This window comes from Gopherus flavomarginatus, chromosome 6 (assembly GCF_025201925.1).
Source record: "Gopherus flavomarginatus isolate rGopFla2 chromosome 6, rGopFla2.mat.asm, whole genome shotgun sequence".
NCBI lineage: Eukaryota > Metazoa > Chordata > Testudines > Testudinidae > Gopherus > Gopherus flavomarginatus.
The window spans coordinates 106,334,282-106,348,591 of NC_066622.1; the positions used below are offsets into that span (position 1 = coordinate 106,334,282).

A 14,310-nucleotide genomic window follows, 5' to 3' on the forward strand; every position below is an offset into this window, starting at 1 on the left:
AAATAAAATTGTCAGTTATTCAGATTCTTCTGGAGTTGCATCGGCTGAGCAGTTTCAAGAAGGTTTGATGCTGGTATTTCTGAATACATGATTGAGCCTTTGCCTGCCAATATGTGCAAACCATAATTCCAACTACAGATACCCTTGGCTGTGGAACATCTAATATTTCTAAGGCCGATGCTTTTAAAATGGTCGAGATTTTTTTCAGAGCAACCTGTCAGTTACTGCAGCTGTAATAGTGGGGCGATGCAGGGCATTCACAAAAAACAGTCCTGGAGACTTAAGATTTGCACAAAAATAGATGTTTGTGCACATTGTTAAAGGTATGTAGTGAATTTCTAAATGACAAAAAGCATATCTTGTAGATCTAGGCAAACTATTGTATCATACCATATCATATCTTACAAAATACTTTAAATACAGGATCTTGCCTGTACACCTCTACCCCGATACAACACTGTCCTCGGGAGCCAAAAAATCTTACTACGTTATAGGTGAAACTGCGTTATATCAAACTTGCTTTGATCCACCGGCGTGCGCAGCCCCGCCCCCCCAGAGCGCTGCTTTACCACGTTATATCCGAATTCATGTTATATCAGGTCGTGTTATATCGGGGTAGAGGTGTATTTAAAAACAGTTAAGTGGAAACATTACTAAACTCCTATTACGTAAAACAAGCCCATACTGCTGGCTGCCACAGGGCAGATTTCTGGCTGAAATAGCTCTGTCCTATATTCTGCCCTGCTTCTGAAACTGAGGAATGAAGAAAGTCTTATATCTGAAGATCCTCATGGTCCTCCTATTGATATGTTGCATCTCACCAGACCTCAGTAGAGAGGAGGAGGAATCGCCGCTTTTTTCCCCTTTCTCTGTGGAGATGTGATAGGTAGCACCACTTCCTGAATCTTTCTTCTCAGCCTCCCATGCCCGCGTGCCTCAGCGCTGGGCAGGGACTCTTCTCTGGCCTCCCTCCAGCTAAGGAGAGTTATGGTGTTGCCACCTCCTGGACTCTGCTGGCTGTTCCCCTTCTGCAAAGACAGGCATTGGCTGCTGCAGCTCAAAACAGCAGGCTTGATTTTTCCAGCTGAAGCAGTCAACACCCTTGAAACTCAAAAGCACCCTCGAGATTCATAGTAAGCAGGTTTAAAGGTGACCTGCAGAGCAAAAACATCTCCTGAGATCTTTCTTGATGTGTGAGGAGAAGTTCCTCTGTGTGTTACTTCTGCTTCTGGCTTTTGGTGCTCTCTGAGCCATAGGGCAATGCACGTTCTTTCGTGCTCAGCACCAGAAGTAGTCTTGTGCATAGTGGAGACAGTTAGGTCGTTCCATGGAAATGCAAATAGCTCTGAGGTAATCAGAGCTCCTACTTGTGCACACAATTGCTCTCCTGAAATCCATGCTCCATGCCATGTTCAGAAAGCAGAGGGCAAGTGAAACCATGTAGAAGAGCAGCAAACGGGCCATATCCCCCTAACTGGAGATATGTGGTATATAAGGGGCAGTGATGTCAGCGGGAAGAGTGCAGAGGCCTCACAGCTCAGGCTTTGCCCTGAGAAGGAATCCCACAGCCCTATTTTCATCTTTAAAATGGTATGAGAGATCTTTAAGGCTAATGCTTTAGAGGTAGGTTTCCAGCACCTTATCTCAACTCATTACAGTCAGGAGTCCTTTGTGGTTCACCATAAAAGGAACTGTGGCAGCTATGCAAAGAACTGGGATGTGTGAGCCCCCAAAACAGTTACCCTCTGCCATGGCCTAGGCGTCCCATAGAAGCCTAGTGAAGGAAAGAGGGGAGTTAGCCAGCCAGGGAGATGGGAGAAGAGTATGGTATTCTTCCTTCACCCACCATTTTCTTCTGAATGAATGGATGCTGATATTGAAGGCAATCAGTATTAGTGGTGATCAGTCAGTGGATGGTATTAATGGGTTCTCACTGGCTGATGTCAGGCTAGTTCTTTTAGCCAGTATAATTATTAATAGGGGCAAAATATGCTGAAGATTTGATCTCCCCATTGCTGAATTAATGCTGTTAGAAGTGGGGTGGGTTGTTTTTTTTTTCAACCTCCATCAAAAAATCTTTTAAAAATCCAGCCCTCAGAAGAGTTAGGGGTTTTGTTTTGTGTGTTCAACTCCAAAACACAGAGACAAACTATTTGGGTCATCTTATAGCTGACGTAACTGGCTTTTTCACATCCCTGGGTGAGGGGTTGTAATTAAGGGTACGTCTACACAGCAGTTATGCACCTGCAGCTGACTTGGAGTTGGGCTACAAGGCTGTGAAATTACTGTGTAGACATTCAGGCTCAGGCTGGAGCCTGAGCCCTGGGACCCCATGAGTCGGGGAGTCTGAGAGCTTGGGCTCCAGGAGCCTGAACATCGACACAGCATTTTCAATCTCACAGCCCAAGCCCATGAGCCTGAGTCAGATGATCAGGCCAGAGGCAGCTGTGCCACAGGTGTTTTATTCCAGTGTAGATGGAATCAGTGTAATTATGCTTTTTTTTGTATAGACTGTTGACCCAGTAAACTCTGTAACTTGCAGAGCTGGTAGATGGTTTTGGTTTATTGTTTCCAAGGAGCCATAATCCGCAATCTTCATGGATTTCCTTGTTCCAGAAAGCAGCAGATACTCTTGCTGTATAGGGACAACAGAATTAATTCTTAACTTCAAATGATACTCATAGGAGTATTCGTGTTGGGTTTATGTTAATCTTCAGTTTATTAATAACATTTATCTAAGAATAATGCTTGTTCTCCTTTATTCTCTAGAATATAATTATATCTAGTGCAGCTGAAAGGGTAAGTCAGTATTTTTTTAATGTAAATAAATTTCTGCTAAAAATATAAGCATCAATATAATTACCCTTTTGAATTTTTCTTTTGGTTTCTTCTGTATCACTTTATTGTTGAATTTTCTTAATTCTGCTAGTGGAAGTGGGCACTTCCTGTTTCCCCTTGGTGATAGCAATTGTCTTTCTCTCTTGTTAGCATCTCCAGCAACTCGGGAACCCATGATTATATGAAATTTAAATTAACAGTTAATGGCTGATAGTTTCTGTAAATAATCTTATCTTGCAAACTGTGACTCTCTAAAATACATTGAGGGTGTGTGTAGATATTCACACTTGTGTCTTCTGTTTTAGCCATTAGAACTTCGAGGTCCTTACGATGTGGCTAATCTGTATCCTTTCCCAAGTAAAATCTGATCTTTAAGAATAATGTAGGAAATGTGGAGTTGACTTTCAGATATTTGATATTGCACTAAAATATTTCTATGCCTTTCTCTCCTCCACCCTGCAGACCTTTTTAAAACTTGGGACGTACATAGGTCAGATCTTTGATACAATACATAGTGATTGTAACAGAACTCAAGGCAGCAGAAAGGTTATTTGAATTCTTAATTTCAGAATGAAATTCATACTTTAGAAATACAGAAGAGATTTTAGTTTATGTCCCCAGCTGCAGTGTTGAATAAAACAAAGTTTAAAAATAAAATAAAATAAAATAAAACCTTTCAATGGAAAGGTAGAGTGCAATCTACCTGTTCTAAAAGTCTTTCAGCATAAGCATTGCAACTATAAAAAGACTTAAATAACTCTAATTAGCTTTGTCCTCAGTAGGAGTATTGGGATTCTTTTGTGATTAGGTAAATACATATAATACAGTGTCAGATCTGAGAAACAGATTTTGGTTTCACGCTTTAATCCTAGAGAATGACAGTACTGCAACGGGCAATAACAAAAAAAAAAAAAAAAGGTAGAGTCTCTGCATTCTAGATTGTCACTTCTAGAGAATATGGGCATGTGTACGCCTGCTGTATTTCACACCATGAGGCCAGTTGATGATTTCCTTCCTGAACTGGGATTCTGAATAGGCATGGGAGAGTGGCAAACTTGTTTTGTCCCATGTAGAAGGTAGATCCAAGTTTCCTTTTCTTTCCAAATTAGGAAGATTCTCCTCCCACTAGGCTTCAGAATACTTGGTAGGATGGCAATTCCATGTTCTGGCCAACTCCTAGTCCCCTTCACAATGCCCTACAAAACCACCTTTCAAACCAGGTTCGATGGAACAGTATTTAAACATGGTTTCCTAACTTCATTGAAAGACTATTCTGGACAGGGACAAGTCTGGAGAAAAATACTCAATTGGACTTAAGGTTCTGTCCTCAAAAGGGAATGGGTTCTTCGACCTAGGGCCTGATCCAGCCTTGTTTAGTAGAATCAATAGAATGTTGATGATGTAAGTACTTCCATTGCCTTCAGTGGGCATTGAATCAGATCCTCAATATTTTAAGTGCCACCCATACAATAGTACCACTCTTTGGGTAACTTTATACAAGACGTCATTCTGAATTGCAGCTTTGATAGTTCCCAGTTATTTGTCAAGTGACTAGATCTACCCCTAGGGAAAAAACCTCTTAATCTGTTCACTCCTTTTTGTACACTAAGCTCCTTAACAAAGGTGGCAGAGGTTTGTTGTTTGGCCTGTCTGAAAGTGACGCCAAGGCAGCTGTTTCTACCAACTGCAGAGCAGTCCTTCTTCACGGAGGTGAGTGAACAGCACAGCTATCTTCTGTTTCATGTTAACTTAGATAATTTTTTTTTTGGTAATGCAGCTCTGACACTTTATTATCCAAATGGTGTTGGGCCCTTTCTTCAAGGAAAAGTCTTCTTGGCATTCTTATTTCTCTAGGTGATTATCCACAGGTGCCTCTTCTCCATTCCATGTACTTTTCTCTCCCTCAATGCAGTGGCCTCCCCCAAGGAGTAAGAGGAAATGAATGGTCCTACCAGTGGTGGTGATTACCTTGGAATACTTATTATAGTACTTATGGGGTTCCTCTGGGAAAGTACGGATCATAGAATCAAGCCACGCATCAGTCTATTACATTATGTAGCAAAATAGCGTTTTGATTCATAAAGGCCAAATCTGGACTGGCTGAGATCAATGGGAACTTTGCCAATGACTTCAGTAGGATCAAGATTTGGCCTTAGGTGACAGCAGATTCTGTTGCATTCACCCTCTTTAAGCATTTCTGTAGATGCCCCTGTCTTCCCTTTGTGACTTTTCATTTTACGTTGACTTTATTAATTGTTCCAGTATGCTGTGAGAGCACTTCATGGCTGATGTGAAATCAAACTCAAAGTGTTTTCTGCTTGCTAAGAAATGCTACTAATAGAGATGCAATGATCTGAAGTATTAGAAAATTAGAACTTATATCATTGTGCTTTCAATATAGAAATCTACACAATGACGGTAATTCTTATATGCTCATATATGTCATCATTTAACAATAGGCAGATTTGACTCTTATCTTCTGCAATGGAAATCAACAGTCTTCCAGTTGTATTATGTGCTACATTCACTGGCGCGTAGAGATGAATAAGCCAACATGCCTTTTTTCAATTTAAACATCCTAGTTTCCCAATTAGCCTCTTTACAGTGTGCCACTGATTCCTCTTCCCTCCCCCCCACAAAAAATTAAATAAAATAAAAACTCTGTCACCTTAGAAACTTCTTATTTTATTTTGTTTACTCTGGCTTGAATCTCTTTCATTGTAAGAAGGGTCTGCCATGTGTACCATAATAAGTGGTGTGAATGACTGGTCAGTTTTGACCATAGAAATAATTTAATGCCAGAACTGAGTTGCTCTGTGTAGTGGATACACACTGGGTCTGGACCTGGAACTCTAACTACAAAACAGGTGGGACCTGAAACTGTTGTAAGTGACAGATTTGACTTCATGTGAAAGTCTGAGCCTATTCACTATGAGCCTCTATCCTCCTGCCAATCTGCAGAGATAGTAGCATATTGAAACAACATTGCCCTGACAAAATGTACTTGCTCACCCCTTACCATGATGTTGAAAAAAGCTGGTATTTTCTTTACCTGGCCAAAAAAGGTGCTGACCCAGGATGAATGAGCAGTTCTTTTGCAAGGTTCTCCTAGGGTATGTTTCCTGTCTGCTAGCAATACACATATATAGGAGTTTTTTTTTTTTCTCCCCAACACCCAGAGGAGCATCTTTCCAATTAGTGTTGGTGAAAATTGCATGTATGGCTTGGGGATACTAGCATATTTGACAACTGGTGTTAGGTGCTATTATAACTGCCCATATCAGTTTTCATCCTTCTGCAAAGTAAAGTGCTTTTGAATAGATTGAAATGCTGTAGGTGCAGATAGATTGAACGAGCATGCTGAAGACAGTAACACTCAAGTCTGTGTTATGCCATTGCTTTTTAATACTTCAGAATTAAGATGCCCCTAAATCAGATTAAAAAACAATCTACTTATTGTAAAGGCCTGAGCTAATCCTGATTTGAAGTTTGACAATGCATTACGATTTTTAAGTGTCCACTTTTAAAATCCTGGGATGCAAAGGAATTTTAAAGAACAAGAAATTTTGTTCAGAAGTGCTGAGCTTTTTCAAATACTCTGGAGAAAAATGTTACATCTTCCAAAATACAACATGTGTATCCATTCAGACACACAGCAGTTGGCCTTTCTGCAAGTCATTTTACATGGAATACAAATAAGATTTCAGGAGAGGAAAATAAAGCCTAAACTTTTATCTAGTTGCTTTTTATAGCTTGGTGAGTTTAAAACACTGTGGCTGTGTTGTGACTATTATTCTGCCTTCGACCTTAAGGGCTTGTAAATGAAACCACATTTCATAACCCTAACAGCTAAATAAATGCCTAGTGCTGCACCTGGGTGGTAGTCTTGTTCAAAACCAATTAAACTACCCAGACTCATAGATTCCAAGGCCAAAACAGACCACTCTGATCGTTTTAGCCCAACCTCCTTTATAATACAAAATTAACTCCTAGAGGCTGTCTTGTAGAAAAATATCCAATCTTGATTTGAAAATTGTCAGTGACAGAGAATCCACCATGACCTTTGGAAAATTGTTCCAGTGGTTATTTACCCGGTGTTAAAATTGTATGCCATATTTCCAGTCTAAATTCGATCTAGCTTCATCTTCAAGCTATTGGATCATGTTATAACTTTCTTTGCTAGACTGATTTTTTGGGCTGCATGTAGGTACTTGCAGATTGTAATCAAGTCACCTCTGAACCTTCCCTTTGTGAAGCTAAATAGATCGAGCTCCTGGAGTCTGTCACCATAAGGCATGTTTTCTAACCATTTAGTCATTCTCCTCGCTCTCCTCTGAACGTCTCCCGTTTTTCAACATCCTTCTTAAACTTTGGGCATCAGAACTAGAGAGAGTATTAAAGTAGCAGTTGCACCAGTACCAAATGCAGAGGTAAAATAGTCTCTTTACTCTTACCCGAGGTGCCTCTGTTTATGCGTCCCAGGATTGCATTAGTCTCTTTGGCAACAAAGTTGCACAGGGAGCTCATGTTCAGTTCATTACCTATGGTGTCCCCCAGATCTTTTTCAGCATTACTGCTTCCCACAACAGAGTTCCCCATTCTGTAAGAATGGCCTACATTTTGTTCCTAGATGTATACAGTTATGTTTTAGCTGTATTAAAACACATTGTTTACTTGCACTCTTTTTACAGGTGATCCAGATTGCTCTGTATTAGTGACCTGACCTCCTCATTATTAGCACTCCCCCAATTTGTGTGTCATCGGCAAACTTCATCAGTGGTGATTTAATGTTTTTTTCCAGATCATTGAATAAAATGTTGAATAGTATAGAGCCAAGAATATATCCTTGTGCGAACACAGCAGGAGCACATCCCCTCAGCAATGATTCCCAATTTACAGCTACATTTTGAGGCCTATCAGTTAGATGGTTTTTAATCCACTTAATGTGTGCCATGTTAATGTGATATTTGTCTAGCTTTTTAAATCAAAATGTTGTGCAGTACCAAGTCAAATGCCTTACAGAAGTCTAAGTGTATTACAGCAACACTATTACCTTTATCAACCAAACTTGTAATCTTCTAAAATGTCATCCTAAAAAAAGATATCATGTTAGACTGACAGGACCTATATTGCATAAAGCTATGATGGTTTGCATTAATTACATTACCCTCTTTTAGTTCTTTATAAATTGAGTACCGCATCAGCCACTGTCAGTCTGACAGACCTGTATTTACCCAGGTTACCCTGTTCACCCTTTTTACATATTGGGACATCATTAGCTTTCTTCCAGTCTTCTGGAACTTCTCCAGTGTTCCATGACTATTGAAAACCAACATTAAAAGGCCAGTTTGCTCCTTGGCCAGCTTTTCTAAAATTTTGGATGCAAGTTATCTGGACCTGCTGATTTTAAAATGGCTAACTTTAGTAGCTGCTGTTTAACATCCTCCTGAGATGGTAGAGGAATGGAAGGTGTGTTATCATATGATAACATTATGTCATCTGTTTATTTTGTGAAATACAAAACAGAACTATTTATTTAACATTTCTGCATTATTATTGATAATTCTACCACATCCATCTACTAATGAATCAATACCATTGTCAGAATTCTTTTTGTTCCTAATATACTTAAATTCCTTATTGTCCTTAGCTCTGCTAGCCATAGCATTTTCCTTGTGTCCCTTTGCTTTCTTATCAATTTTCTACAATTTCTAACTTCTATATGTTAATTACAGTCAAATTCCCTGTTCTTCCATCTATGTAGTAGATTTTTTTTATTTTTTATAGCTACCTTCACTTTCTCTCTAAAACATTTTTTAACCAATATGGCTGCCTTCCTTGATTGTGGATTTTTGGACATCTAGTAAAATTAGCAGAATTAGCATAAGGGGTTGTAACTAGGTGCTCATTGATTAATGCAAAGCCATACTGCCACTACTTAAAACTATTACAAGTCTGTGCAAATCTGTTTTTCTCTCTATGGTATGAAGCTGAAACAAATCCACTTGATTTTTTTTATTTTAACCGATTGTCCAATTTATAAGATATTTTTAAGTGGTGTGACAGACTCAGGCCAGTGGGGTGCAGGAGTCTGGTAGAGGGTAAATATACTGGTCACTGGGTGAGTAGTTTTCTGTTCCCTGGGTGACCAGAGCAGGGTCTGCACTAGAGTAGTCAGGAACTTGCTAGAACCAATTAAGGCAGACAGGCTGATTAGAACACCTGCAGCCAATCAAGGCAGGCTAATCAGGGCACCTGGGCTTTAAAAGGAGCTCTCTCCAGTCAGATGGGGAGGAGCTAGAGGAGGGGAAGTGCGTGTGAGGAGCTGGGAGCAAGAGACACAAGGAGCTGAGACTGAGAGGGTGTGCTGCTGGAGGACTAAGGAGTACAAGCATTATCAGACACCAGGAGGAAGGTCCTGTGGTGAGGATAAAGAAGGTGTTTGGAGGAGGCCTTGGGGAAGTAGCCCAGGGAGGTGTAGCTGTCACACTGCTGTTACAAGAGGCACTATAGACAGCTGCAAATCTATAGGGCCCTGGGCTGGAACCTGGAGTAGAGGGTGGGCCCAGGTTCCCCCCAAACCTCCCAAACTCCTGATCAGACACAGGAGGAGTTGATCCAGACTGTGGGGGAGATCACTGAGGTGAGCAAATCTGCCAATAAGCGCAGGACCCACCAAGGTAGAGGAGGAACTTTGTCACAGTGGGTTTGGCAGTTTTAGCTGCTTCTGTTATATCAAGAAGTCCTAAAGACCTTTTCAGTCTTTCAGGATAATCTTAATTTTTCCTTGTTTGTTTTTTTTTTAACTTCAGAAATTTTAGGTATATCCAGTCTGATGTTCCCTAGTTTTGCTGGAGCATCTCTTGGGGACTGAGGTTGAGGGGGGGGGGAATTGGGTCATGCAAGTAACTATTGTGAGATTGCACGCTTTAGCTGAAGGGAAGCAAGGTGTCAGATGTTTTTCTCTAAAACGTTCATTAGTCCATTGGCTGTAGCCAAAGGAAAACAGAGTGTTAAGCAGTCTCTCCTTGTTCTCTTAGTAATTCAGCTTTGTCTCCTGACTCTTGTGAAGTCATAATATAATTAGTTCTCCCATTGCTTTAGTCTCCAGGCAAAACAAGCACCTGAATTTCTATCTTTTAATTTCTGCTTTAAAAAGCGCAAACCCTTTCCAGACTTCTTCAGGGCACAAGCCCACTTTTCTCTCCCCCTTTTCAGGTCACCTTCAAGAGCTAGTTTCTACCCTCAGTTACTATCTTGTTGCCTCCTAACTCATGGGTTTACAAGGATCTGAAAGCCATATTTGCCCCTTATCTATCTTATGTCAAGAATTCCTGTATTCTCTACATTCAGGATCTCAGGAATTGAGACCATAGAAAATACAATGTATAGATATTATCTTGCCTAATATTGGTGACCGTTTTGGGTATTATCTACGTGGATAACCATGTGTCTTATAACTGACCAGTGCAAGTCATTGCTTATACCTATGCAGAACATCTGCACTTCAGGTTTGCACTGGAAGAGCTGCACCAATAATCAACTTTAAACCATCCCCACCCTCCTGGTACACAAGACCTTCAGCTCTTTCTCTACATGAAAGTTCAGTGTGCATGTTTCTTATGTCAGGTGAGTGAAGTGTGGAAACTGTGGTCTCCACAATAGTAGTTCCAGAACAAGTCCACTGAACTCCTCTGAGACATCACAGGAGGATTCCCAAGAAGTAGAGGAGTGGTAGGTAGTCAACTTACTTGCATGTATTAGGATGAGCAGATGAACAGACGTGCCACTCCTGGGAATTGTATTAGGGGTTCCACTTTCTTTTCCAATCCCTATTGCCTGTGGGGTCTTGTGGTGCCAAAAGTCAAGATAATTATGCCTACAGAAGAGGAGCTGGGTGTCTGGGGGACTCAGTGAGTGTGAGTGGAATGTAATTTGTAATAGCCCTTGTGTGATACATACAGGAATCTGTTCTCCAAAATTTGAGAATTTGGAGTTTTCCTTTGGGACGGAGGAATCCAGAGGTGTCTACAAAGCTAGATGAAATAACCTTGTTAGCATCTTGTTAACCAGTTCTGTGGCATAACGCAGGAGACTGAAATAATTAATATTTTGAATATGTATTATTTATTCTTGGGTTTGAGCATCTTTGTCTCTGTTGCCTTTTTAAATGTGTTTGAATGCTCATATTTTACTGCTCCATAGCTGTGTGAAATGCACAGGCTGCTACCATAGAGAGCAAAGGGATGCAATGCTGCATGAAAAGAGGGAATTTGGGATTGGCAGAGTGAGGCAATCTGGGGTTATCTCCCATCTGAAATAGGCAACAATGCAAATTTGAGAAGTACTGCATTAGTAACATATAGTTCAGATCCATTGCATTGTGCCAGCATTATCTGTTGGGGTGGGTGGGGGAGATGGAGTAGTACTTGTTAGGCACAGGTATGGAAACAGACTGAAATAAGCAGTTAACATATTAGTATCACTTTTACTTGATCTGTTTTAAACTTTGTTTTTTTTTTCATTTTTAAATTACAGAAACCAGAAAGACTGCTTTTGGGGTGGTGTACACCAAGAAAACCCACCGAGCTTCAGAGGAGGAGGGTGTTCTCCCAGTCCGCAAGAAAGCCAAGACTGAAGTATGAGGATCAAACCCAACTTCTGAGCTTCTACAAAGTCCTTTCTTCCCATGCTACCCACCCACAATGCCTTGATTCATTATTTTAATTTGTTCAGCTAAGAATCTTTTATTAAAAAAAAAGTTTGTGCATGAATAAGGGTATTGAAATCCATAGCATTTCACCGCAGCAGAACGATCATACTGCTGATGGTAAAAGGATAATGTAGGACTATTTTGCCATTTTTGTTAGAGCAGTGGTCTCTTCCCTACCCCTCCCAATCGCTGGAGGTTAGAAAGGTGTAGTGTTTGTAATATTAGTGTGAAAAACGTTACAGCATGAATTTTACAGCTACATGTCTTTCTATACGTTTACACGATTTTACTGTTAGCCCTACTAAAACGTGATCACCGCTTCTTCTCTTCATCAAAGTTTAGAAAGTTTACAGATATTTTACCTTACCACTGCAAGCCAGTACCCACAATCCCCCAACTGGCATAAGAAAAATAGTTGCATGGTCCAAATAGCCCTCTCTAATTTTGTTTCATTATGATAGTCTACTGAAACAGAGATTCTGGCATCTTTCAATTGCAAGGAAATCCCTTGTCAGTTATTTGTATTACAATATCTCCTACTGGCTTGAGCCCATTATATTAGACATGATACAAGTAAAAGACAGTTCCTGCCCAGAAGATCTTAAAATCAAAATATAATATGAGACAGCGGCTAGTTACAGCAGACAGACAAGAAGAGCCTAAGGTAACACTTAGCTGAGTGTGATCAATACAATAAGCAGTGGTCACAGCATGCTAGCTGCCTAACCCTGGTAACCTTAGACAGATAAAACTTGCATCAGGGTCTATGCTCTCCAGCAAGAGCATCTATTTTGTTACCAGTTCCTACCTCAATGCATATCATCCAGCTGCCTGCAGATTATAATCAACTCCCTCCTGCAAAATATTTTTAGGGCTCTTCCAAGTCTTGATTAAGGCTTTTCTATTGATCGTGAACTAATATGAAAGGGGTAAGAGACTGTAATGGACCAGCTGTGTGTCAAACTATGACAATTTCAGCCCTTTGGCCACCTCTGGAAGCAAGCTGAGAAATGCTAATTATAGCTTGTAACATACTGCAAGGGTCCTTTTGCAGTAGATTTATAGAAGGTAAACCTCAACAATTGGATAAGCACCATGGATGGAGTTTTGCTTTAAAATTCACGAACACATTTAGAAATGGACTGTGTTAGTCACAAGAAGCTTTTACTTTGAGGAGCATACAGTGCAGTTTTTTCCCTTGATGTTGTTTGACTTTGTGCTTGACCTGTGTCTTCTTGTCAGTCATTGAGTGTCATTACATTAGTTTGTCCTTCAGTGAATCATAAACAAGGTCCTGACATTCTGGCCAAAACAAAGGGGGAGACCAAATCCAGCTGACTGCTAAATACAGGAGTGACACTGCCTTCTCTTGCCATGGCCAGAGAGGTACTTTGAGCAAGAGAGAAATTGCTTGTTGAATGATGCAGAGAGAGGGGCTTGTGAATGTGGAACAAGCAGCATGGTGACCTGGCTTGCTATTTGACATCAGTTCGAGCCTGGACATAACCTTGCTAACAGCCTATATTATTTGTTCTTCATCTCCTCCCCCCCAAGCACTAATAGAATAGTAGGAGACACAACATTTAATTCTTTAAATTGGATATTTATTTTTTTTGGTCTCTCACTAACCTCTGATGCCTGGACTGTATAAATATTTCTCAAGTCTAAATGTGGACAAAAGAAAAAGTCAGAGCCTATTTCATGTCCTATTTCCAGCAAGTTTTGTTCTTAGCTCTCATGAACACAGCTGCTCGGTTGTACGTGAGTGGTGGGCAGTGACAGGGATCTACTATGACCCAACGAAGAGGACCCTCTTATTAAGTCCCAGCATTTACAGAGATTTTTTTAAATACTTACATATAGTGGGCTGGATTAATTAGGGGGTAATTTTTGTCTGAAGAGGATGATCTGTTTCATCCGTCATCATGATAGGTGGCTGCTAATAAAATTCTATAGGTATTGATGATTTGTGAGTAGATCACATCTGTGCTCTTTGATTGTCATATTTGGTTATAATCACTGATATGCAAAACCACACTTTTGTAATACAATATTCACACACACTGCCAAAGTCTAAATATAATTAACCATTTCTAAATGACTGTCCATACCCCATCATTTGCAGCAGTGTATCACCAGGACTTGATTTGGGTTTCTTTCTAATGTTTGCTGAGTAAAGTCTCACTGAACTGGGAGAGGGGGGATGTACACAAGGGGACAGTGGTAGTTCTCTCATTCGGGAGGCTGTGACACTGGTGTGTGGTTTTAATTAAATGCAGTGTAAAAGCCCACTATAACATTAAAAGATCTAGAACTCCCACTTGGTGCATCCACAGGGATTAGAGTAAGGGAGAGCAGAGGAAAATATAGTTTTGGTTTCTCTACTAGAAGCAAAGGGAGAGCTGCTCTTCCTCTCCCAACATGAGCGAGTACAGTTCCCCACTTCCTTGGCTGGTGCTGCTCAAGCTTCCCATCCTGTTTGGCTGTGCTTTAACTACTGCTTAGCTGAGGAGCTGATGCCTATTCAAACTCAAAACTGAATTTTTACCACTATCTAACAATTAAAAAAAAAAAAAGGCTAAAAAGGCATTTAATAATGAAAACACAGTACTTTTGAGCTGGTAGCTCCAAGTAGCTGAGTAATTTTCTAAAGAAATTACACCTAATCATTGTTAGCTAACAAAGGGAAAGAAGCAGACTGCCTGGCAGCATCATGGTACTCCCTCCACATGATGTCTCCACCTGGCAGAATACACTTG

At 40.4% G+C, this 14,310-nt stretch overlaps 1 protein-coding gene across 2 annotated transcripts in view; it reads left to right on the plus strand.

The window, feature by feature from the left end:
• The window catches only part of RPP30 (ribonuclease P/MRP subunit p30), a 34,436-nt gene extending 20,153 nt beyond the window's left edge, over positions 1-14,283 (plus strand). For both annotated transcript variants that reach the window (XM_050959656.1, XM_050959655.1), the window contains 4 exons: positions 2,770-2,799; positions 3,144-3,181; positions 4,469-4,548; positions 11,377-14,283. In XM_050959656.1, the coding sequence (XP_050815613.1) occupies positions 2,770-2,799; positions 3,144-3,181; positions 4,469-4,548; positions 11,377-11,483 (255 nt within the window). In that variant the 3' untranslated portion in view covers positions 11,484-14,283. The remainder of the gene's footprint in view (positions 1-2,769; positions 2,800-3,143; positions 3,182-4,468; positions 4,549-11,376) is intronic.
• The last annotated feature ends 27 nt before the right edge of the window (positions 14,284-14,310 follow it).